Source organism: Buteo buteo, chromosome 11, assembly GCF_964188355.1.
Source record: "Buteo buteo chromosome 11, bButBut1.hap1.1, whole genome shotgun sequence".
Lineage (NCBI taxonomy): Eukaryota > Metazoa > Chordata > Aves > Accipitriformes > Accipitridae > Buteo > Buteo buteo.
In genome coordinates, this window is record NC_134181.1 from 42,119,561 (window position 1) to 42,145,960 (window position 26,400).

The 26,400-nt window shown below is 37.5% G+C and overlaps 1 protein-coding gene across 2 annotated transcripts in view; it reads right to left on the reverse strand.

Annotated features, from left to right (window-relative positions):
• Nucleotides 1-26,400, reverse strand: part of MED13L (mediator complex subunit 13L) — a 204,047-nt gene that overhangs the window by 170,425 nt on the left and 7,222 nt on the right. For both annotated transcript variants that reach the window (XM_075041838.1, XM_075041839.1), the window contains exon 2: nt 12,413-12,650. In XM_075041838.1, the coding sequence (XP_074897939.1) occupies nt 12,413-12,650 (238 nt within the window). The remainder of the gene's footprint in view (nt 1-12,412; nt 12,651-26,400) is intronic.

Consider the following 26,400-nt stretch of genomic DNA (forward strand, 5'->3'; position numbering starts at 1 on the left):
TTTAACTCCTATTCAGTGCATTATGCTAACAGACAAAATGTAAACTGTACTCAGATACTGAAGAGGGAAAGAAAAAGCAAACAAACATCTTTCCTAAAGGATATATAACAGGTTTTGCTGGCAAGTTTACTACTGGGGAATAAATAAATAAATCAATCTAAAATAATTGTAAAGCCACAGAGATAACTGAAAACTGAACTCATGTCAATTCCAATTCAAAAGTTACTTCCTCAAAGACAGTAATGGGGGGGGGGGGTGTTTATACATATATATATATATATTTAATGTGTCTATAAGCATTATCATCTTTTGGTTAGATTGTTAACACACAATAATCTGAGCCCTTTAATTTGAGAAGTTGCTAAAACACAGGATCAGCCATACTAAAACCTGAGCATTTCTCTGTGGCACAAAGTTTAGACAGCTGTCCAGGACAGGACATGTAAGTAAACAGTGACAAGGGCCTGTGTCTAATATTTGCTCACCAATTATACACATTTTATGGACTTACTGAGAAACTTTCAGGACAAGGCCAGGCCATATACCAAATGGGAGGCATTAGCAATTTGAGTACCACAGTGTATTTCTTTTGAAACTAAGCAGCAACAGTCTTGCAGGCAAAACATTTTCCTTCCCACTTCCCATGCCTTAACTGTGGTTTACAACAAAAGAAATAATAATAAAAAAATAATGCTTACTACGATCTGGTTTGGTTTACAAAAAAGGCAGGGGACGGGACACGGACACGACTGAGCAATAATTCTACATACATCTGGGACAGCGAGTGTCTGTCCAGAACTTACACATTTCCACAGATAGCTTCTCCAGGTACAAAAAGAGTCTCTAGAGAGATCTCTGAAACACAATGCTGTTTATTACTCTCAGCTTTACCTCAGCTGTTTAGTAGCTCCTGAACAAATTATTTCCCAGAGAATGGGAAAAGGAACAGACAAGTGGGAACTCCTCCATTTGGACTGTAAAACTCTTCTGGGTATAAACTCTAGCTCTGAGTTTGTGCAGAGTCTAAGACAGAGTATCAGAGGACCTTACTTTAACTGTAAGCACCAACAAGCCAACAGAAAAGCAGCAGCCGTGATCTTGACATCACTTCAGGATACCACTTCACTTTTTAGTGTCTCCTATTAAATAGTCCAGCATTTCACTTATCTCAGTCCTTTTTCACGTTGCTGAATTACAACAATTCACCCCCAAATATACGGTTCCCCACATGAAGCTTACAGTGATGTTCAACGCAATACGTAGCACAAAGGTGAAATGGCACAAAGGTTTAAATGGCTTTCAGACTTAAAATTGAACTACACTTCCTTCTCCCATGAGGCAGAAGTTTATGAATCTCTTCTGGTTTTTTTTATTTGTTCTTCAGTGATTTTTACCATGAAAAGGAGTTAACCGTCTACACGAGCAGTTGAAGTTGCAGCATATATATTCTTTCCACTTATTACTGAAACAAACAAGGAAAGAAGAGCCACCTTGACTTTCCAGGTGTTAAATTAGCTGCATCTATTTCTTTTGCAACAATCAAAAAAAAAAATCATCTTTTTTTCATAATTGCTCTATGTTGCAACAATGAAAATCTTACTTTGCTTTTTAAAGAAAATCAAAATTGGACTACCAATTGAGGGCTGCTAAGGATGGCAACAGAATCCTTAAGTTATTTTTAACTTATTCAAAATATAACACTAGTACAAAATAAAAATAAAACGCTGTATTTCAATAAGCCAATTGCACATTAAAGCAAACCCATATAGCTTTTGTCAGAAACACACATTCCTCTTGATAAATAGCCTTTTAAAGTGGCAGAATTCCCAGGCACATTCAGGAATATCACTGGAAAGAGCAGGATTTTCAGTTAAGCCTTTCATCAGTCTATCCCAACCCAACATAGTCCAACATCATATCCACTGCTTAACTAGAGCAGAGAACATCAAATACAGAAGCCATACTTGCTTTGTAATCATACTGCTTATTACCATATTATCAGAAATAACATCCTTTTCATACAGGAGAGACAAAAGAAATGACAGGGGAGACAAAAAAAACCCCACACTTCCCCTCATTTGCCTTACAGAACAGATTCCAGTGAGTTTTGTTGACGTACGTTGCAAAATACTGCACAGAATAAATTTTATTCAACTCAGAAGGGGCCAAGAGATTTAATGTCCATGCCCCAATTGGTTAACCAACTCTCCAGAACCATAAACACATAAGACTATAAGCCCTCCTGTTCCCCCTGTAGACACAATAATAATTTTCCTACTTCCTATCTCTTTAGAGAGCATTAAAGGATACGTATGAAAATCTTAAAGCCATTCAAGTAAAAAAACCACTGCACAATGATACTTTCATCACCTACGATCTGAAGTTTCCCTTGGCTGTAAAAACAGTATTACTCATGTTTCAGAAAAGACAGAGCAACTAGAATGTCATGGAACAAGTTGAACCATAAAAAAAATAAGTGTTTTCTTGAAAAAGAGGTATTTATTTCCTGGAGTCCTGCTTAGAAACTGCCATACCTGCCACCTTCTATTCTTCCTTATGAGACTAAGTTTATCTATATACACTCCTTAATATAGGAACATCACACTTAAATTTGAGGTGCTAATTTTGCCTGTTTATTTGTTACTATCCACCCATCAATTTATCACACAAATTTGTAACATTTCAGTTTGACATCTTTGGCTCACTGACTATTCCAAACCAAAACGTGCCCCAAGATTCTGTGAAAAGACTGGCAAGTACTGTACCAGCAGAAAACAGGAATAAGGACTGTAAAGGTCTTTTAGCAAGAATGGCTGTTTCCAGGCCACAGCTTTTTCATGCAGAGGCAGGTACTTCAAACTGTAGCAATGGGCCACTAAGGGGAACACCTGAGTTTAACTGGGCTAGATCCCAGGAGTAGCAGTGGTCTCATTCCAAGTCAAAATTATGGACAGTAAAAGGCAGAAGCCAATGAAGCGAGCTGAGGGCTGTGATGCTCCAATCCTTGTCATCAGCTGTAACAGAAACTGAAACAGTGGCTTGTCTCACACCAGCCTGTACCTGAACTAAGAGAATATAAAGACAATTAAAGTGTATTTGTATGACTAAAGGGAAGAGAATAGTCAATTTTCTGATATCAGACAAACTGAGCACAGGTAGCTTTGTTACAAGTTATGCTTACACTGCTCAGTTGAAAGTGAAAAAATTTAAAGTGTGGTTTACATCAACAAGAATGCAAAAGCATTTCAGCAGTATGCCTTCCCTCTAGCATATACTTTTCCTTCAAACTACTTCAATTTAACACCATTTCACTGGAAGTTCAAACTCTAGTTGTCATTATATGAGTGACTGCAACACACAGTTGTCTGGGTTTTTTAAACAAGGAACTAATATTTAACTAAAAGCAAAACTCCACCCTTTTCTTTTCCTACTGAAACCCACAACTCCCATCATCAAATAGCAAAGGTAAGAATTCAACTTCATTCTTAAGCTACTATGTACTACAGCTTAATTGTTTTGCACTTGCTCCACCTCTTAATTAGCTGTAAGAATTTTTTTCGTTTGCATATTTACAGCATGCTGTTTCAGAAATGACATATTACAACTTCAGCATGCCCTGTAGTTTCAAATAAACATTAGGAAACAGACTTCATGTTTCAAAATCTTCATTCTCAGGGTACACACTGCTTCTCAAATTTCATGGCTGATCACTGACATACAGAACCATACATCAAATCTTAAAATTGCCATATGTACATGTTTCCAGGTATCCAGTGTACTTGTAATACAGATTACTGTCAAATCCTTGGATAAGTAAGTGCACATGTGTAATTAAGTCCACTTAAAATGAAACTAGTCTCAGAATTGGGGTATAAGAATTTTCTATCAAGATTTATAACCTTTAATAGGACCATTAAAATAAAGAAAGTAACTTATGTAATGGAAAACATACCTCTCTAAAGAGAAACTATGGGTTAACTTTAGAAGAACCATGTTTCTATGTTTTCTATTTGCAATCCAGTAGCATGTGTTTGTCACTAGAAGTTCATTAATTATTGTAAAAATGGCATTACCAAAATGCAATTGTATGCAAATTTTTATTTTATTTTTTGAAGGTGGCATTTCATCCATTTTTAAAGATTAAATTTACCAGTAGAGCTTACCCTGTGTTCTTAGGATTACTCGGTACATGAAAATACAAACATCAGTAATGAGCTCTATTAATGCAGATTTCACTTCAAGCTAACTTAGATTTACTTCACACAGTTAAGTGAGTTCATTTCACTGGAAAAAAAAGATTCCCTGAAGCAAAAAACATCAACTACTGTGGATGATATTGCCCAACACATTGCTGTAAAATAAATTCTGATTGGATTTTTCATTTTTCCCGCCTCAAGCAGCACTTTTAAAAATACAATCTTTTAATGATTGTTTAATTTTCATATAACCAGAATATAAATCCTTTACATACTGCTTTGCTGCAGTATAAGGTCTCATTTTTCATGGAAAAAAACTAATTACGTGGTTCACTGAGTTGCCTGTGGTAACACATCAATTTTATTTACATTCAAAAGTTGGACTTCAGTTTGGTCTCAACACTCTAGTTAATTCCAAGCACATTTTATACAATAGTTCTCTCCAATTCATTAGTAATACCTCACTCTAGCTTTTATTTGAAAAGGATTCTGAGCTATTATAATCTTGTTTCAGATTTCCAGCACTTTCTGAGCCCTAACACTTTTGTAGCAGCAGTTCTATTCCACCCTTAAATCTAAACAGTTCGCTAGGAAGTCCAGCCTTACTGAAATAGTTCTGCAAAAGAATCATTAAACCGTCACTGCAGAATGCAGCTATTAATGTTTCACAATGAATGCCAATTCATTTTTCCACAAAAACAACAGAAAAACAATAACTATTGTTTGGCCAATAAAAGTTGAAGATTAATTACTCAACATTTCAACTATTTAAATTGAACTAAGCTTATATTTTGAAAGCAGGAAGATTAAGAGGAAGAAGTATGGTACTCAGTAGAGAATTTCTTGGCTTTACCTTCCATCAGTGTCCTTCCTTCAAACTATTTTCAGAAGGCAATGTGCTGCAATTAACAGTAAAACCTCCAAATTCCCAAATGTGAAAAGATTTAAAATGTTAATTCTTGGGAAATTAAAAAAAAAAAAAAAAAAGAAAGCATTAGGCTATCTCACATATGACCCTTAGGTAGATTTCATCTTTTTTTGTTACCTTTTAGACATGGATATTGCAGACCATAAAAAGTGAAAAAATGCAGTACGTTAGAATGGTACATCATTGACTAGAACTGATAACGAATTCATTAGTGCCACATGTATTCACTTGATACTACTCTGAACACTGAGATTCAGTGTTAATGTTGAGAGAAAAACCACTGAAGAAGAATTAAGGAAAAGGTAAGTGCAATCTGATATCTAAATGGGAGACTCATTTTTTTTTAATTTTTTTTTTTAACAACTCATACCCTTGTTTTCTGTAACTATAAACCAATTTCAGAGTAAAAAGAGAGAAGAAGTTGGAGCAGTGGGAAGAATATTTACTTTAGAAAGAAAACAAAATAAAATGAAGACATCTTGCCCAGACACAATAAGGCTCTTGTCAACTTCATGTGTATAAAAGGAGTTGGCATTTTCCCATGAAGCAATTCCTTAATCCCAAATGATGGCATAATAACCTCATTTAATATGCCTCCTTAAAAGAAAAAGTTTATTTTGTCTAAGCTAAACTTCAACTGGCAATCACCGGACACCAATTAAGAGTGTCAAATATAAGGGTCACAGAACAATTCTGCAAGCTGAGAAAGTATGAATTCACTTTTAAATCCTATCTTCTTTCCAAAAGAATGTAAAAGTTTAACTTTGTTTTCATGTCTTTGGAAATAATCTATGCTAGGCAATTAAGAAAATGCAAATTACTTATCTTACTGAAAGTAATCAACCCAGAAACAGACTTTTCAGTAACTTAATATTCCAATAAAGTCTTCTGTCATATGAACCTACTTGCTAATTCCACTCTTAACTCAAGAACCAGCAATTAACCATTTTCAGATTTCACTTCAAATTATTAATAAGTGGTACTCAGCTGCTTGATATTTGTAGCTTCTTTTTAAATTGAAAGCCTTCAAAAATACTTCCATTTCAGCTCCTGTGAGATTCCTTTTATTCCTTGTTCGTAAACTGCTTTTCCGTATATTAGCTGGTCTCATTCTAAATAATACGGAGCATGGCAATAGTTTGGGGGTTTATGTAGTTATCTACAGTACATAAAACAAATTGTTGTAATACACATTCCATGCTTGTACACCCTTCAACTAAGCCTATCAAAGCAGGAAACAAGGAGATAACCTTTCGGTAATTGCAAGAAAGTATCAAAGCATGCAATAACACAGTTTCAGCAGCAAAACACTCCCTTCTTTCCCACTTTCATAATGTTATAATAAAACGAAAGATTTAAGAGCACTTTCATTGAAAGCAATACTACTGATTTGTACACCCATTTCACAGGAAGGGGTGCTTATTCTTGATTTTACACATTGCTTCACACACTTAAAACACATTTTAACAGACAAGAACATCTTCTCATTCAATAATTATTAACATATCTCACTACACAGCAGTTAAGAACATATTTCCTGTCTCCTGAAAGAGTTCCCAATTCCTTACAACTACAGTAAATCTAACACAGTACCTTGAAAGAACCTTAAATAGACTATTTTAAATTGAAACAAGGAGACTTTTCACTCCTTTATTCTCTTTCATATTAGTAGAACCAAAAAAAATATTTTTTTTTCCAAATTCAAGTTTTCCATAATTTTTCTTCAAATCCCTAATAGATGCTGGAAAACACCATCTACTTAACATTTATAGGTTAAACATTTACTCAATTTAGAAGACTTAACTGATAAAATAAACTTCAAAATCGCGAAGTTCATAAGTGAGCATCAAGAAGCCTACCTAGCTGTAATAAAAATACTGAAATTGAGCTCTGGAAAGTTTTTGTGCTCCAGAAACATCCTTGGAAACATAGCTGGCATGCTCTGTTTTCCTGTAGGTGAAAGTCTACTCACCAGCAACTTTCAGGTAGAGAAACAACAGCAGAAATTAAGTCCGGGCCACAACTATATGGTCTAACACGGATGCCTTACAAAAAGTCCTTCCTACAGCTAACATTTTTGCCTCTCAACATTTATTAGCACATGGGGATTACAACTGTGTCAGCCCAATGTCCCAAGAATTCATAAACAGGAATGAACCAAAAAGCTCCACGTTCTTCCTGTCACAGATCAAATTTTAACTACATTTTTAAACTTACCAAGCTGTGAATATCATGAACAATAATCTTCCAGGAAAGATTTACCTAATTAATTCAAGATAATCTATTCTTCAGAAGAGTTTCCATCAAAATCCTAACATTCTACCTCCAATACAGTACAAGGGTCATTAGCATCTTTTGGGGAGAAAGCACCTCCAGCAATTAATGGATCAAGTGCAATATACCAGACAATACAAAAAAAAAAAAAACCCCAAAGGGTTTGGCTCAAAAGAATTTAGCCCACAGAAAAATAGTAGCATTACATATACCACCTTCCCTTCACAAGCCCTTCCCCCTGCAACAAAAAAGTTGCTCAGAAAGAACTGTCAGTCTGATCTGAGGTGAAAATATCTTTAAGTGAATTTTTTTAGTGAGAGCAAGTCAAGAGTTAACTGCAACTGTACCAACACTTGAAGGATGATTGTCCCAAGAGTAGCAAAATGCTAAAATTGTATTTATTTTCTCTCAAGGAGCTTTGTACTGTTAAGCTGCTATTTTGAAACTATATGATGAAGCACCTGTCACAATACTGGGTTTTCACTTCTGTGCCATGCATTGCTTAGGCCAACAATAACGGCTGGATGGTACAGATGGGTGTCTGGAGTTTCTCACTGATGCCCTAAGTTCCTCGTATTTGTTTGTCTTGTCTTCATAGCTTCACAGAGGAACACATGTGATGGCAATCCCAAATACCTACCAGAAGCAGTGATTTCAGGCAAACAAGCTATAAGATGATAGTTCTTTAAACAAAATGGCATCCTTCTATCAAACACCCAGAATCTTATTCAAGATACTGTCTAACATTCTGACAGCCTTCCAGAGTCCACCTCCAGGGTCATATTTACAGTCACCAAAACTATATTCTCAGTAGCTGTGCACATCATAATTCCTGCATTCTTCTTGATAATTCAAGTATTCTGTACCACAGATGTAACAAAGCCTAATATATCCATAAACTCAATATGCAGATTACAAGTTTATAGTCAAAACTGTCAGACAAAAAGGTTGTTTAAGGTGTCAGACATAAGTATTCTTTGCATAAGCAAAGGCGGCAACTAAGGAACAGGTTATCACCTGCTTATAATCTACATGGAATGCATACGGTACAAGGCGGGGAAGAGGGGGAAGAGAAGCAAGAAAAAAAAAAAAGAACCCCAAGAGTCAAGTACAAATTCTCTATGGCGTTCCAGATGGTATTTGGTCACCAAATGCAAATGAGATCACTGCAACTTGCAAATCTACAACTTCCCTGTCGAAAAACCTGCCAACAGTAAGATACTACCTCCTCTCCATTCCATTTCTTCTGTAGAATTCACAAAAAAAAGAATATGGGAAAAGGTACCGCAGCTGTACCACTTGTCAAAGTTCTTCAGGCAGTAATATCATTAAATAGCATTTATCCTTGAGAAAACAAAACTTCCACAAACTAAAACACTCCCAACTTTTTCAAACTTGTAAAATCACTCAACTTTTTTCTCCCATTCAGTGACCCCACACCAATTAGCTTTTTTCACTTGGAACAGAATAAAGGTATTCCATCTTTCTTCAAATTGAAATCCAATCATAATAAAAACCAGAACACAACAGCTGAGGCTGGCAGGAAAAAGAAATGTAGGAGTATGTGCAAGAGACACACCTATGAAATTCACAGCTGTCTAGCTAATCTAACTACTTAACTGATCTATAGCTGTTCTGCAAATAATTGTTTTTGCTTAATCTCCCATGACAGCATTTAATTATCTACACAGTTTTGGAAAGCTACTACATAAACAACTGTTCCTAGTACTCCTGTTTATAACTACTAAGTTGTTTTCTCTATGACTACTTGAAATTCTTTTATTCAAGGCAGATTGTTGTTTCCATAATCATCTATCTTGAATGTTATAAAGATAAGGCAACCCACACATTTCATATGCAAAACTTTAAAAAGTGTTTCTAAGTCTCAGTTTGGACTTATCATTTGTTTAACAAAAGTACTAAATGTCATCCAATATTATTTGAGCTACTCTGTTATTCAGGAAAATCAATAATTCTAATTTAGACTTGAATGAATAAAAGACAAAGACTTAAATTTAAGTTGCCACTAAATTTTTATTACCCTAATGAAAATTTCACTTTTAAAGCACAAGTCCTAGGCCGGAGAACAGAAATCCAAAACGCTGTGAGCAACTTCATACTTGGTAAGAATTCATGATCTCATTAACAGCCACTACTTCCTAAAGTTCATACATATCAAAAGACAGGATTTGTAAAGCTGAAAATGTTCCCGACAGACTCTAGTCTTCCACTTGGATTTGCAGTGGCAGATTTCTGGGACTTGTGCTCCTAAACATATGAGTACAAACACAAAAACAAAGCTCTGGTCATTGAACTCTATGTTACTGACCACAGTGACAATCCAACCCATACAAACAAGATTTTAAGCCAATGCAGCTTATTTCATGACTAGGTTATACTGAAACAACCAGCATGCTATGGTGGCTCAGCTGACAGGCAGGTAAATTGCTATGCTTCAGTAACTCACTTATTTTCTGTTTGTATGCCCACATGCAAAGTCGTTTATATTTTCAAGAGCATGTAAACTCAGGAAACCAATTTCAACTATCAAATATTTCAGTACTATGATCTGCTTATCAATAAAAATCAAAATAACCATGTTTCTTCTGCCTTGCTGCTGCATGAAACTTTGAACAGTGTCCTTTGTCATATTTCAAGGAATCCATGTACATAAATGCCTGATTCTGGCAGAATCTGATGTCCAACATTTTGTCAGTACTGATGGTTGAACTCTAAAAAACTACTGACGAGAGCAAGACAGCTCAATCAGCAGTACAATTTATAATAATTTCACAATTACCTCACTTTAAACTATTATCTGCTAAGTCACTATAAGCATTTCAATGTGCTTTTAATATAGAACAAGTAAACCTATCATTATATGATTTACACACATTACAAAGAATTCCAAAACCTGCAGTGGGACAAAAGGAGATTACTTCCCAAATTCTTGCAGGGTCCTGACAGCTAGCAGAAGCATATTTCTTCTTCCTTCAATTACCATGTACTTCATTCCCCTAAATAAGTTACACATAGTCCTCCTTTCTCCATCTCCAGACTCAACTTTGCATCTCTTCATGTCCCTCTGTACCTTTTTCTTTCAGGCATTTTTACTTCAACGTGACAGAACATTGCAAATAAGGATCACTCAATGATAGTGCTATTGTACCAGGGTAGACACATCTTTTCAGTAAAGCTGGCTGCAGTGTTGTGAAACACACTGCGCTCAAACTGTTTATCATCAGTGTGATACTGCTGCTGTTGACACTTTAAAAAACAGTGCTCCTGCAGACAATTTTCAGATTTAATTCCACTTAAAAATTATCGTGCTAAGGCTCCAACCCAGATGCTTCACAAAATTTTGGACTAAGCAAAAAAAAAAGTGTCAAAGTGATGCTATTTTCTACTTGCTATACTCTATCCCATACTGTATCTGAGCAGGTTCAGCTATTCATATATTTAAATGCTTCACAATACCATTATCACTGGAAATAGTGTTATATTGTTGTAACCAAGATGTTAGATATAAACAAGCTACATCAATTTACAACAGAAACAGAAGCTATCACCTGCAACTCCCTTCAAATAAAAAGACACTTAAGTCCCATATACTACATTTGAAATATTAAATAAACTATATTTCACAAAGAGAAAAGCATATATTATTAAAGCTTTGCTGGGTAAGTAGAAATATTACCCATGCCTTCATTCAAAACAGGTGCCTCATAAAAAATTAATGTCAGCGGAATGGCTTGGTGCAGCACTTCCGAGCCACCTCTTTAATTATACATGATCACATAGCTACCTGCTATGTGTAGAAATACGCCTAAAGATACACAGTGTTTCCTATCCGTGATTTCACAGGCTATGTTACCAAATAAACAGTCTAGTATTCATTTGTAACATAAGTATGAAGATAGGTGATTAAAACAAGATAACGTATAAGAAAATTAACATAGCAGAACCCAGAACCCAAACAGGGTAGGGTAGAGGTAAGGAGATAAAGGACAACTAAAGCACACTTCACAAATACATTATTCTATATATTTGAACTGGCATATAAATTTTATCACCAAGGAACCAGAAGGTAGAAAGGCTAAATCAGGATGAAAATTTATTGCAAAAAACAAGGAACTAATCCTTATTACTGGGGGGGGGAGGGGGTGTTGGGTTGTTGGTTTGGGGTTTTTTTTTAATCACTACTATTATTCCAGGATTAGTGAACTTTCATTGTTTTCATTCAAGACATGAGAGGTGAAACAAGAAACAAGTATTCATGCAGTCTAACAAAATATCTTTTAAAAGGTACAAGTTTTCAGGCAAACTAGGTCTACTCATAGCAACAATATATCACTGAAAAGGAATTAATATATAGTGGATAGTCATAGCCACAAAGGATCACAACAGATAAAGTTAGTTTTGTTCTATAATTTTAAGGCTACATATTCTGGAGACACTGAGGACAATCAAGTTGCATAAAACTTACAATCACATAAACTTATCATTGTCACCTTTGTCTTACCCTCCCCTTGCTTCCTTTTATTACATTCACTTGTTGCAACTTGCCTCCATTTACACTCAAATCCTGTAGCATGACCAACGTGCCAAGTTCTGACCTTGCAGATTTACCTGTGGTGCCATGGAGTTTGCCTGACTGTAGCATAGCTGTTTTATTCCATCAACTATTACCTTATGCCGGGGTTTATTTTATTATTATCCTTTGAACTAGAATTTACTCTAATTTTACAGCGCATCCGAGATTTCACAAAAAATTTAAGTAATGATGTTGGATATAGGTCTCCTAAGTTCATTTCAAGTTTTCATTTTGCATTTTATCAAACGGATCACTTGCAGCAGAGAAGTCAAATTTACAAGCTTTTTATTTCCTTTAGGTCTTAAAACACAAATTGTGACAAAATCACATATGGTAGCAAGTTAAAGTCTTTAATAACAAAGTTCCTTTTCCACTGGAAAAGATATAAATAAATCAAGAAACAAAAAAAGAGTAACTTACTGTGCAGTTCACGATGTATCACATCTACAAGATTTGGTTCATCTCCCCACCAGAATATCCATAGCTCCTTACAATCCGGTTTGACGTCACGGCGCCACACACAAAGCAAATTGGCCTGCAAGCAGCGGATGAAGCTGAGCAGAATTGGATCATCCTGTGCTGGGGCTGAAATGATAGGGCCACAGTCCCCATGACCTTCAAAATTGTACCTACGCCATTTGATGCCTGTGAGTTCAGCCTACAGGAGGGGAAAGAAAAAAAAAGTCATTAAATCACTATTTCAAAATTTAGTTACATTATAGTGCTGGTTTCTTTCACTTTCGATATTTAATTTGTAGAATTCAGCTCTAAGGAGCCGTAGTTAAAAACTCCTCCTATTCCCACATTTTTGTGTTTTCCCCCTCAAGGAAACAAATTTTAGAAACAGTACTGAATAAATCTGGCTTACCCCTGCATTTAGGTGTTTCACCACAACTTGACTCATTTCCAGCAGATTCATTCATTTCTAACCTTATTGTTATCTTATTGTAATCTAACAAATGAGAAGGAAAAAACCAAACAAACAGGGAGAGGGAAGAAGGCCCATTCCCTACATGCTGCTTAGTGGTCAAGTGAGTTCAGTGTCAGTCCGAAAGCTGACCACTTGGAAGTCACAAAGAAAAAGTACTATAGGACATAAGAGAACAAGTGACTTAATGAAAATGGTCAAATACAGCTTCATATTGTGGTGTCACAGGTTTACCACACCTGCTTTTTATTTTTATTTTGCTCAAATGAACAAAAACAGAATAAGGAAAGTTGCCATTTACTGTCTCTCGACCAGACAGAATTCTCTTATTAACCATCAAGGAAGAATAAAAAGAGCAGGAAAATGGCTACCTGGACTTTTGGGAAGGATTTTCCCTCTACACAGGGTAAAAACCTGAAGAAGTATCCCACTGCAAAGCTGTGTGAATAAACAATTGCCAGGGAAGAAGCTGATAAAGTAATCAAACCATAAAAGAGTTGGCAGCTAGAACCAGGTCAGCAGAGCAATGGTTCTAACTGTTTGGGGTTTTTTTTCTCTTTTCACTTTTAATAGCAGATGCTCACAGCTGTCACATTCAGTTCTTCCCGCCTCTGAAGTGTCCAGATTGTTACCTTTTTATCTATTTCTACTACCCTGCCCATCACACTCTTCCTCTCCCCTTCCCAGCCTGCTGCCTGGTTTCCTTCTCCCACGTTTCCTCCACTCCCAGTTTGTTCCTATGACTGTTGCTTCGTCCTCCTTTCTCTCCTCTCTCCACTGTCTCTGGGAGCCTGCCCAGGACACAAAGGGGAATACTCATGTGAATTCTAGTCTAGTTAGCGTGAGTATCATTATCAAATAAAAAAGTGGTATGTATATACTCTGTGTTCACAGTGGGCTTGTATTCTAGTTTCTAACCCATGTTACCACATTCTCACTGCTGTTATTACCTCTGCTTCATTTACAGTATTCACACCTTCACTTTGCTGCTCAGAAATAGCTGGTGTGCTCAGCCTTAAAGTGGTCCTACAGGAAAAGCCAGCTGGTCTACAGCAACAAGCTGCAAAAACTCAAATACAGCATCCACACCTTTGACAAGAGAAGTCACTGCCAGGGAGAAGGGGAAAGACACAGCAGTGGAAATACTAGCTGTAGGAATGCCTGCCTCCTCCCTCTCAATAAATTAAGCTGTATCTAAACACTAAAAATCCTTTCCTTCCTCTTCACACTACATACAGAAAATATCAACAAGAAAAAGGGTGAATTTTTACTCCTAAAGAAAACAAAAGACTTGCAAATCACATATTCCTCCCATTGTCATCATCTGCACAAGTACATTTGACCTACTGGCCTACACTGCTCCTCCAAAACCCATACATGTCACATACGGAAGGATCTCCCTTTTCAAGTCCACTTGAACTTAGTTCACTTAGAAGTTGAAACTCTAAAATTTACTTTCCTTCACCACAATAACTGGAAGTAAGCTGTTACTTGTTCAAGAGCTAGCTGGTTAACTGCTGAGGAGCTAAAGGTGACGTTCATCATACCAACAACAGAAGCAAAAAATACTTTTATTTCTTTGATCTTATAAAAGTCTCCCCTATCACCTCATTCTGCCTGTATATTGCCTAGCACAGCAGGGTTCTGGCCCATGACTAAAGTTCGTGTGACTATGCCTCAAGGACTATTTCCCCAAACAGTGAATTACCCAGATTGCCTATTTAATTTTCCTTTGAAGAAGCCTCAGTAGTCACACAGGAATACAGTAGCTGACCTCTGCTGGGAAGGGGAAAAATCTGACAAAACACTAAACAGCAGTGAAATTGGTTTTAATTTTTGCACGCCCCTAAGCCACCAGTCATCTTCAGTTCCACATTGCAGAAGTAATGCTACTATCCTGTACCACATCAGCAGGATACCAACGGTGATGAAATCGCAGTCAGCAGTGGATTATCCCTGCTAAAGACTTTCTACAGCCAGCACTACTGCTTTTGGACTCTAACAGAAATGCTGATCATCTATTCAAAGTTTTGGGGAAGCATGAAAAAGCAAATCAGAAAAGATAGTCAAGAATGGCCAAGATGCACAGCGTATATGCCATGTTCCTGGCACAAAAGAAAGCATGGGAGTGCAACAGGAAGAGGCAAAAGGGAAGGACAAAAATTATTTTTTCACAGTAGAGTGCTGCATAGCACTGGAATACCTCGTACATTACATAATACTCTAAAAGAAAGTGCTTACACATGCTTCTCCAAAACACCTACATCTGTTCTACATGGATGTCTTAGAAAAGGAACGTTCAGAGTTTCTGAAAAACTGTAATGAATAGGACTACGAATCACAAAGCACCAAAGATTAGTGCCACCATAGGCAACCTAGGAAAAAAAATGTTAAATGTTTATATGTCATAATCCACTGGGAACATATGGTAAGTCACAAAAAACATGGAATAGAAGGATGACAAAAAACAAAAACCCAAACAAACAAAAAAGGTTACTCAACAGCACCACTCACTTGATCAACACAGCAGTAACTGCCTGAAACAGCAGACAAGCTCTTGCAGCTTTCTGGTAGCTCAGAGGTATCAGCCCATAAAATTCCATCCATATTGCAGATGAAATATCATCAAGAAGAGCATACAGAAACCAGCAGAGCTGCATCCAATTTAATTCTACGCTAACAAACTTCTGTAGCGTCTAGTTCTGTAGACCGAGGAATGACTAACTACTAGAGCTAACCAGGGTCACTAGTGACCACTCACACAGAAAGTGACTCCCAAGAAAAGGAAGAGACAAGTACTGGGGGTTTTGGACTTAGTAGCAGCATAAAATGACATCTCTTACATCGTTTTCTGGTCAAAGTTGCAGAGATGCAGTTCAGTGCATTTATTTGGATATGTGCGTTTCTGCTTAAATTTTTAATAGGTAAGCATCAATACTAATCCCTCAGAACTTCTAGATTTTGTCCTCACGTTAATTAAAACTGAATTCAAAAGAAGATCTGAATCCAGAAGGAGTACACATGAGAAGACTGCACCAGGAACACTAACATATATTCTGTACCTCTACAGATATTTTGTGTAAAATATTTAACATAGTCTAGGGAGAGTATCTGCATCCACATGAAGTTTTTTTTAATTAATTTATTTAAACAAACAAACATCACTAGTTTTAAAAGGCCTCAATCTGTAACAGGGTTTTTACAGACAAGACAGCCAATGGCCTGTGGTTCTGGTGATTGTATTAAAGAACTAAACGTGGTTTCATTTACGTTTAATCAGCAGTGAACACAGGCTGCTACCAAAATGGCAGCCTCTTCCTCATCCCCAGCCGTGCATTTCCATCTCCCAATCTGACATTAGATCCAGTGATCATGCAATCATTGGGTGCATGGAATCAGTTCACCAATTTAAAGATGAAAAACAAAACGAAAGAAGAACATTTATCAGATCAGCACACCGACAGCTTACCCTGCAGCCACATAACCACTAGAGCAGACAGAAGAGCAGGAGTGAGAACGCACAGCTGAAAGCAGCAGTGGAGTGGGATCTCCCCTTTCAGCGACAGCTCCAATCAGATAAAACAGAACATTAAACTGCACACAGAGACTGTTGTTAATGTACACCTTAAACCAACACAAGCAAGCACTCGTGCCAAAAGCAGTCCTGGACTGGCCTGCCTTCCCTGCCTCAGTCATCTGCTCCTGACTTTACCACCACTTCCACTTTACAGCAGTGCTGCTGTTCGCATAGATTCATACCGAGGTGAACTGACTAAAAATCCGAAGTATTACATTAAACTGTTTTCTCCTCTACTCAGATCAGTCCCCATACCCGATTCATTAAATACCCACAGAGATGCTTGTACCAGTAAGACAGAGGACAGCAAAGCCAGTCAGGGAGGGTAGAGCTGCTCCTTTTAGTAAAACAGCCTAAAGTACTCGCTGAGATAGAAACCAAGATTGCCAACCTGAGGACAAAACTGTGAACATGCTGTTTTACTCACAACTGGTTAGAAATGAACGCAGAACAAAGCAAAAGTCTTGCCAGGTGATGTAATCTTCTGTGATTCTTGCATCTTTTCCCATATGCGTAGTCTTGGCTTATTATTGTTGCTACAATGTTCTTAACACTAAAAAGCCTGACAAAAAAGGAACTTAGAAATACTTACTATTAACCAACATTGTTAGTAAATCATGCATTATGCAAGAGATTTTTGCTTTGGTTTATGAAGGAACATATGTTTCAGAGGACTATGCTGTGAAGGGTTCAACTTCCCAGATAAGAGAGGCTTTTTTTTTTTTTTAATTTTTTTTTCTAAATTCAGTTAACTGCAACTGGATACAGAATAAAGTGTTTGTAAGACACCTGTTCTAAATGCACTGGGCCAAGCCTGTAAGGAAACAGAGAAATCAGATCTCTACATCTAACAGTAATATCCAAAATCTTCACTAACATTCAACTTTTTACAGCAAAATTCCCAAAACACAAAAAGATCCGTTTCTGATGTATCCAAAAGCAGCTATCAGGGTAGAAGAGTGCGTTCAAACCCAAAATTCCACACAGACATCCAAAACCACCCAAAACATACCCAAGGAATAGGCATTAAGGAAAACACAGCCATGCCAATGCTTTCATTCAGAAACATGGCCATGGAAAGAACATCATATGCAGTCCTTGGAAAAGGAGTGCAAACACAGGTTTCCCTCCTCCTAGATGACCGTCTTAACCATTACACTCTGCAGAGTGAAACGGCTTCAGAAGAAATGAGCTAGGAGTATCCAAACCTCCGATATCCCCTATACACACTAGCAAGCAGAAAAGACAGAGAAAGCAAATTACTAGCACTTTCTTTTACAACCATTAGTCTGCTGCCCTAAATACAGACACCTTCACATCTATCTACAACAGCTGAGGGCTGTAGCCATTTTAACTCCAGGACAGCATCCAGAACTGTAAATTCCTAGTAGAGACAAAACCTAAGCACTGATTCTTTTTCCCCCCCTCAGGCTTAAATCAGAATAATAGACAGGCAGGAAGGTTCTTCTGCTGATCTCATAGCACTCCATTCAGATTGGCTGAGTTTAGGCTGCTGAAAATCACAATTCCCCAGTAACATTTCACACTGCACAACTTGATTCTGGCATGCTACCAGCAACCCTGAAGATATAATTAGTGCTGTGTAGCCACTGTGACTATTTTCCTCTTCTGCAGTCCTCGCAGATGGAACACAAACAAAACATATCTTCCACCTCCTCTTTTTTTTTCCTCATCTCCACCAAATACTTTTTGGACTATATATGTTGCATGGGAAATGGACAGACCAATTCTAAATGAACTTATCCAGAAGACTTGAGTAATTCCACCCACTTTAATATACAAAGCTCCCTTGGAGAGATTATACAAGCATACAGACACAGCAGAACCAGAAAAAGGCAGAGCATCAAAAGTTCGAGAAATTCTTGTATTTGGCCACTCCAAGTGTAAAGCAGAGTTATTTCTGTATTATTGTACTTCTCTACATTAAAAACAATGGCTAAAATTACATAATCACATGTTATTTTTCCTGCTTCGTATAGTACAGAAAGGTGAGAAAAGCTAAGGCAGATTCAGACCCCAGGGTGCAAAAAAATCAGTACCCCAGTACTTCCAAAATAGGAAGGATATACTTAAAAAGGAAGCAAAGATCTACAGAAGAGGCTTGAAGGGTCTTATGAGCTAAAGAACTAGATATCCATCACTCAGGCCCTCAGCTGCAACCCTGACCTTCACAAAGACATTTTATCTTTCTCAATTCTCCTATCTGAAAGAAAACAAAAATAAAACAAAAGCCAGGTATAAAAATACTTCCCACTTGCCTGTCCAAAAGGTGCTACTCAGACAAATTCAGGTCTGCACAGTGCTTCAAATGTAAGTTTCTCTAATTCTTTTAAGAAAAGAAGCAAGTACTGTAAAAAGCAAACCAAACCACACCACGCCTCATCACGTAAGTCAGGTACTTCTACAAACAAGTTTCAGTTAACCAACAGGAATATAAAAATGAAAAAGCTTTCATCATATGCCCTTCTAACCAAGGGGAAGATATTAAGTTGTCCATGGTAGCTTAAAAGGCTGTATTTACCAGCCTCTGAAGTTAGGCACAACCTAAACAATTTCTCTAATCTAGATTTTTGTCTGCTTCTATGTTGGATACTGTAGTTGCTAAGTATCTTTAGTCTAGAATTTATGCTTCAAATTGGAACATAAAAAACATAAATGCCATATATGTATTTTTTTTGCCAGTTTTATTAGAGTCTCATCTTAAAGATTTTCATTCAAGTAAGTAGCTATTCTGAAGCCACTAGAGACTCATAGGAAGGACTACTCACATGAGTAAAAATCTGCATAAGAAAGCCCTTAGTTCATAGTCCAAGAATTTAGACTGTAGTTAAAGGTGTCATGGGAATTACACCACCATTTTAATTAAATGCTATAAGATCTTGCAGACATATTCAAGATTAGCACCATCTGTTTTGGTTACAGTGTTTCATTTCACTACATCATCCTCACACAGCAACAAAATACCATTTCACACTCTACTCAAGCCATTTAAATACCAGATAAAATTATGTCATCTTGATACACCTTACTAGGAAGGAAGGACAAAAGGACAATAGACAGGAGGACTGAAAATTGCTCTGAAACAACGCGTGCTTAAGGGGAAGGCAAACACATAGTCTGACAAGAACTCTTGTCCCCCACTCCTACTGAAATAAAATATTTAGTAACATCTGCCTGAGTCCCTGTCGAGCAAATGGAAAGAACAGAGGCAAGAAACACATCAGGGAACAGAGGAGATCGCTTAACTAAAAAAAAGTTTTCTTCATAGCTATATGTTACTTCTACACTCTGAGAAAGACTCCTATTTGGATAGCACAACCTTCTATGATACGACTGAAGCAGCAGCAAGCACCCGTACACAGACATTCTCTTACCTTTTACTCCTGGGTCTATAACTCTCTTGGTTTAAAAAACCAAAACAAACCAACCATCTCAATGCTGTGTGGCCTGAAATCAGGTCATTTACTAAACTACATATTAACATTCCCCTCTTTATCCTATCCATTTAAAAAAAAGCAGCAAATGGTTCGTGTTCGCTTCCCTCAGGGCTTATCCCTTCTGCCCCTTAAAAAGGAAGGAACCATATGGCAGCGAAGAGAGGCCTTATCCTGCACTGAATGAGCCACGGCTCGTCTTCAAGATGACATGCAGATAAGCATTGCAATAACTGCATAAACTAAGTTCTTCAAACTTTTTCATACTCTGAATTCAAGAACGTAAAAAACCCAACACCTTAAAAAACATAAATCTAATTCTGAAACGGGCCTCACATGGCCAACAGGAAAACCATGCCATGCCTAGTGCTTCAAAGAGCTGACTGATCAGCTGCGTTGAGCATCATTCTTCTTAATATGCAACTGATCAACAGCAGAATGACATGTTTGACTTTAATCCTTTCCCTGTATAAGCACACAATCAAGTGGCTGGAAAAAAAAGGATAAAGGACAGCCACTAACAATCTTTGAAAAATGAAGGATGAAAAAATTATCCTTTTTTTGTTTGTTGTTGTTCATTTGCTCTTAAGACCAGCAAGAAACTGAGCACACCACTGCATGCAGCACGTGTGCCTGAAACAGCTTTCTGCTGGATAAATCTCTTCATACCGTGCCGCCCTCTTCCTTCATACCCCCTGGAACAGATTATCTAAATGCTACTACTTCAGAGCTGTTTGTGACAAGCAACAGTGTCAAGGCATTTGTATGTCATCTTTTATCTTTGCCAAGTCTCAGTGAAGGATTTAGCTGTAACCAAAATCCTATTATCAGATATCTTCCTGGTAGACTTCTGTACCTGGGGACATTTGAGATACTTATCATAGTATGGAGGACCAGAAAAACAAGATATATTTAAAATAATAGAGTCCACATATGCCATTATTAAAAGCCACAAACTAATAGCATGAGCTGTTATGCCTAAAAGGTAAACAGTACTAACAGAAACTAGGTATTTTTTCTTCTCTCTACTAGATGTCAGTGTGATTCTGCCTGTGTGGGAGAGGAGGCAGCCAGGAAGATTAATAGATTGTTTCAAAGAAACAAAAGTCAGACTAGTCTCAAAAGGAATTTGAGGTGGCAACTAAGCACCATCTTTCCCAGTGGAAAATATAAAAGGAGTCCAATATTAATGCTCAAATCTCAGCAGTTTTGGCACATGCACAAGCTACCAACAAAGAAGTTTTGAGTGGCAAGCATAAAAGAGTAATCTGATAAAAGGGCCCAAACTGCTGATATGCATCCCAACCGTCACAGAATTTCAAGGTTAAATACTAAAGTAAAAGATTAAAATAAAACACAGCAGAAGGAAGGAAAATGAGTGCATGCTGACATACTGAAAGAGAAACAGTATCTTCCTAGAGTCCACTGCAGAAACAGGTTGGCAAAACAAAATGGAATGTTACAAATTCTCACAAGAGAAACAGAAGGTGACACAGAAATGGTTAGGCCATCACAATTCACCTCTAGCTCTGCACCTTCATCACTAACTGCAGTTCTTGTTTCACCACATCAAAAAGTAGAGAAAACAGAAAGCAATAGTCAAAAAGTATATAATCCATACAACAAAAAGCATTCAAGGATTAAGACTGTTCAGTCTAAAAGAGGGAAACTCTGAGGGTCTCTAGAGCACAGCTGCTGGTTGTGTCTTCCAGGTATCAAATTAAATTAGCAGAATGCAGACTCAAACCAAAACCAGAGGGCTGAACTTCGTGTCAGGATAAAAACTTAGGTACTAGTTGAAAAATTATCTATTATACATCTACTTGGTTCAAGAAATCTCTCAACCAAATATTTACGGAGCCTGGGAGATTATTCAAGGGAAGTATTATTATGTCCTTGACCTACTCTTACATCTTTCTCCAGGTAACTGCTCATGTTTACAAGGGAGTGCATGTTTTTGCAGTAGATTTTTTGGGTCCCCTGTTCTTGTCCCAGAAAAATTGCAGCATTGCCATGAGCACCTATAGCAAACCCCTAGATGACTTCCCAAATACAAAAAGCCACACAATACAGTTCACTGTCACTGACAGCATAGCAGCTGTTAAACTGGTAAGCACCAACACAACGTTTCATTAAATCCAGCAGGCCAAACAACCATTGGCCAGCCACCTTTGAGATAGGACACTTCGATGGACTTTTGTTCTGATTCAACAAAGCTGTTCCCATGCCATGTCATTTAGCTAGATACCACACTGGCATCTTTGAAATCTTTATCAGCACTTGAGGAGCAGTGTCAATGATCACCCTCAAAATAGCTCTCAGACCTGCCATCCTCGAGTTAATACCAAGCACCCATCAATAAAACAGTAACAGTCATTCAGGACCAACTCCGGGAACTCATAAAAAAATTCAATATAAAACAACAACGACAAAAAGAACAAAAGAAGGAATTTTTGAGAGAAGACCTTTGAGTTGCATCAACATCTTTCACCTTCAGTGAATGGCTTTAGTTAGCAAATATCCAGTCCCTTAACTGATTCAGCACATCTCAGTACACGGTTCCAAACTGGCGCCTGGCTCGTCAGCTCTCTTCACTGTAAAAGGCTGTAACTAAGTTCATCAGACAGAGATGTAAAAGGATAACCTGATAAGCGTGGCTGGAAGCCAAAGGGCTGAGATTTAGCCATTACCTGAAAAGATGCTTTTGAGTCAAAAATACTCAAGACACAAAAATATAAGGAAACTGAAAGATGGCTGCAACATCTTGTCAGGTCAGCGCGTGATTGAAACACACATAGGCATGTGCTTCCACACTCATACTTACTGGCTTTTGCACCAATACAGACACATGAAATGGTAAGTCGTCATGCTGGAGTCTCACCACCAAGCATGAGAGGGAAACTGAAAAGTCAATCTGAACAACAAAACAGGTACTGAATACGTAGGAATCTAGAGGATGCTACTATGGAACACCTATCCATGTACTTGGAGAACACACCTACTCAACAAAGCCAAGATGGACAAAAGCATTTTAAAACAAGACATGGTGGGTTTTGATTTGTTTTGGGTGGTTTTATGGGGAAGAGGGGAAGAACTGGAACGAAATTTACCCATGTTGGAACCAAATGTATACCAGTGTAAGCTGTATGCAATGGATGCATACAATGCCTGGAAGCAAAATGCCATCTCCAAGACAAAAAGACAGAAGGAATTGAATACATTCTTTTCATTTCAACAAACCCTAGGTTTAGGTAGCGAACCACCCTGCAGGTCAGGTTACGGACACTATTTTACAGAGCACACTAAAAGGTACCTCTGAGTTCCATAACACTTCAGCCAGTTTCTTTACAAATTGGAATCAACTATGTTTTAACTTCTGAGTAGATGGTTGAGAACAGATAATAAAATGAAAACTACCACTGCACACTTCAGGTAGCACACAAAAGAAAGCAAGCAAATGTGCAACTTGCTAGCCAAAGAATCCCTCCCTCATTCTAAGACAGGGTGAAAGATTAGGTTTGCAAGTCCCCTTCAAAAAGGCAGAATCAGAACTGAGTAACTGCCCATTTTCCAAATTAAAAAAAAAAATCCTCTCTTGCAGAAAAGTAGTCCAACACATGAAAAAAGATGACAAAAGCAAATCTGCAAGTAAACGAAGAAATCTTCTCTCTTCCCCCAACTTTAACTTTTTAATTTTTTTTAACTGAAGGAGGAAGGAAATGTCAAACATCAGAGTCATACAATGGACTATCAGATGTTTCCCAAACCAAGTAATCTGACATATGGGCAGAAAAAAATAAGGGGGAGGGAGGAAGTAACAACCCGAGTAGAGTAAACTTTGGCATACCGAGTTAAAGAATGCAGTTCCTTTTCTTCCCTTACACAAAGGGAATTTAAGAGCTCAGAACTAGAACATTTTTGTACACCACATCTAAGCAGAACTGCTTAGGGAATACCAACGACAGCTCACATAGCCGTTTTACATGTGTCCATCACTGACCTGCAAAGCAAACTACGCTGCCTGCCCAAATGGGCCCTGGCCCAGATTCCTGGCTCCAGGCTAGGAAGGTAGTAACAGTGCAGAAATACAATCAGACAGCCCTGGTTCTTTAGCATCAACATCGTCTTGACCAGTGACATCAAATAAAGCTCAAATTGTTAGGCAGCCTGCCAAAATCCCTCAGCCCTTTAAAAAAACCCACCACATCAAGAATTCTTTCTTACGAATCTTCCTTAATATAGAAAGAAGTAAATCAATCCACTACATGACTGGTCATGTAGATTCATTTTGCCAGCTTTCTTACTGTCATTCCTGCAAAGACAAGAATCCAGCAACTCCTGCCAGAACAAAATTCACAGAGAACTCAAGTCAAAATTTTATTAAAATACACACGCAAAATTAAATAATCAGAAACTGGGCTAAAAGAAACCAGCAAACTCAGAATAAAGTAATTTAACCAATTAACCTATTCTGTCAGCAAAGTTCTTGTTTGGTTGTTTTTTTTAAATAAAAATACTTGACATGGTCACTACAAGATGTTCCTGGAATTAATTTTATAACTCACCCAGAACCGCCTACAAATTCAGTAATATTGTGGACATACACGAAGTGAGACTCATAAAAACCTGACACTAAGAGATTGCAGATATACTAGACTAGATTTAAAAACTTCCTAGTAAACCAGAGACTCCAATAAGAAAAAAGTCATAGTTTTATACCGTAACAAACCACACATTTTGAAACATGTCACATAGCTGTCAGCTATGAACACATTGTTACCAAAAAACTGAAGGTTGCCAATGCCTGGTCAGTAGGTACTGAACAGTCTTCCTCTAAATTTTTTTCCTCAATCCTCTGTTCTCACAGAATACTGTATTTTATGGGCAAATATGGAGCTGTAATAGGCAACAACAAGGCACTGACCACAGCATAACTCTTTTAAAGCTAAAAGATTAATTAAATAAAGTTTTACTGAACAAGCTTTAAATTTCCTTCTCTAAGACATGGATTGTGGTTACGCAGCGACTTTGATCTTGCTTCAATCCATGCCGCTGCCAAAACCTTGTGGGGAGAGAGAGGAAGAAGGGGTACACAGAACTGGCTAGGGAATGAGGAGGGGAAAAGCTTTTCACTAGGTCAGCTCCCTGATCCAGGCTTAGATATGAGCTTATAAATCCTTCTGGGGTCACCAAGGCATGGAAGAAGAGTGAAAGAGGACGGAGAAAAATGAGAGGGAGAAAAACCACACCTCCTCTTCTTTAATTAATATTTTCTTTTCATAGAAAACAAGAATAGTACACTACACTGCAACATTGGCTGACTAATGAAAGTTGAGGTAAGCGCCTAATGAGAAGTGATACAAAAATACGTGTGTCATATCTTATACTAAAAATTAATTTCAGAAGACTGACCATTTTGCTCTATTTTCATAAGCTGATTAAATACATTCCTTAGTATAGGGACAAGGTCTTTGTGTATGTTTAAGCTCATCTGTGTTAGTCACATAAGTGTAAATATTGCCTAGGGGCACATTATACAACAGCAACACACAATAAAATTTCCTGTCTCAAAGAAACAAAAGAGAGAATGCCACTAAAAGCTCAAGTCACATTTCCATATGCACTACTGCAACTCTGCTTAGGAAAGTGAATTAAGCCACACAAGACTCAATGAGAAATAACATTTTTTAACAGACAGGTAGGAAGTGAGAGTCAGGATTTATCAAAATTAATAAAAAACTCCCAGCACAAGCTGGAAAGAGTGCTTAAACCGTTTACGTTTGTGAGATACTAAAAAACAGGCACCATCTTGCTAAGTAAAATGCCAAGAACCCTCCCGATCTGAAAAGTTAAACTTACTATATGGTATCAAAGTGGTTTATGTTCAGATGTCATTGTCATTTTACAGTATAGCGATCATACTAATGCAAGACTGCGTAACTAGCTGAAGCCACAGCAGGAAACAAATGCAAGCTGTCATTCTTAGTATCACAGGCCTGTTACCCCTGCGGTATATACTTCACAACTGTGTGCAGAAGGAATCTAACACAATGTTTTAGTAATATTTTGAGGTCTGTTAGAGGACAATATTTTTATTAGCTGGTTTCTCTTGGAGACTACCAGTTGATCTTGCGGAACTCAGGGAAAGATGACCTATTTTTAAAGCAATACTTAGAGCTTAAAATGAAAGTGGTATAAAAGTTTGGTCTGAGGAAGAAGGATGCCCCCATGTAAATATATAATCCATATAAACAAAACTTCCAGATTTGATTTGGGATCTTCTGTTGAAAACACTGGTGTACTTTTAAAACTGGCAAGTTAATACTGAAATGAGCACACTTCTAGTCAGAACAGTATTTGTTTCATTATTTGTGTTACTATGGCACCAACAACTTGCAAATCCCACTGTGCTAGACTCTACACAAAAAAGTGCACTACTCACCCACAG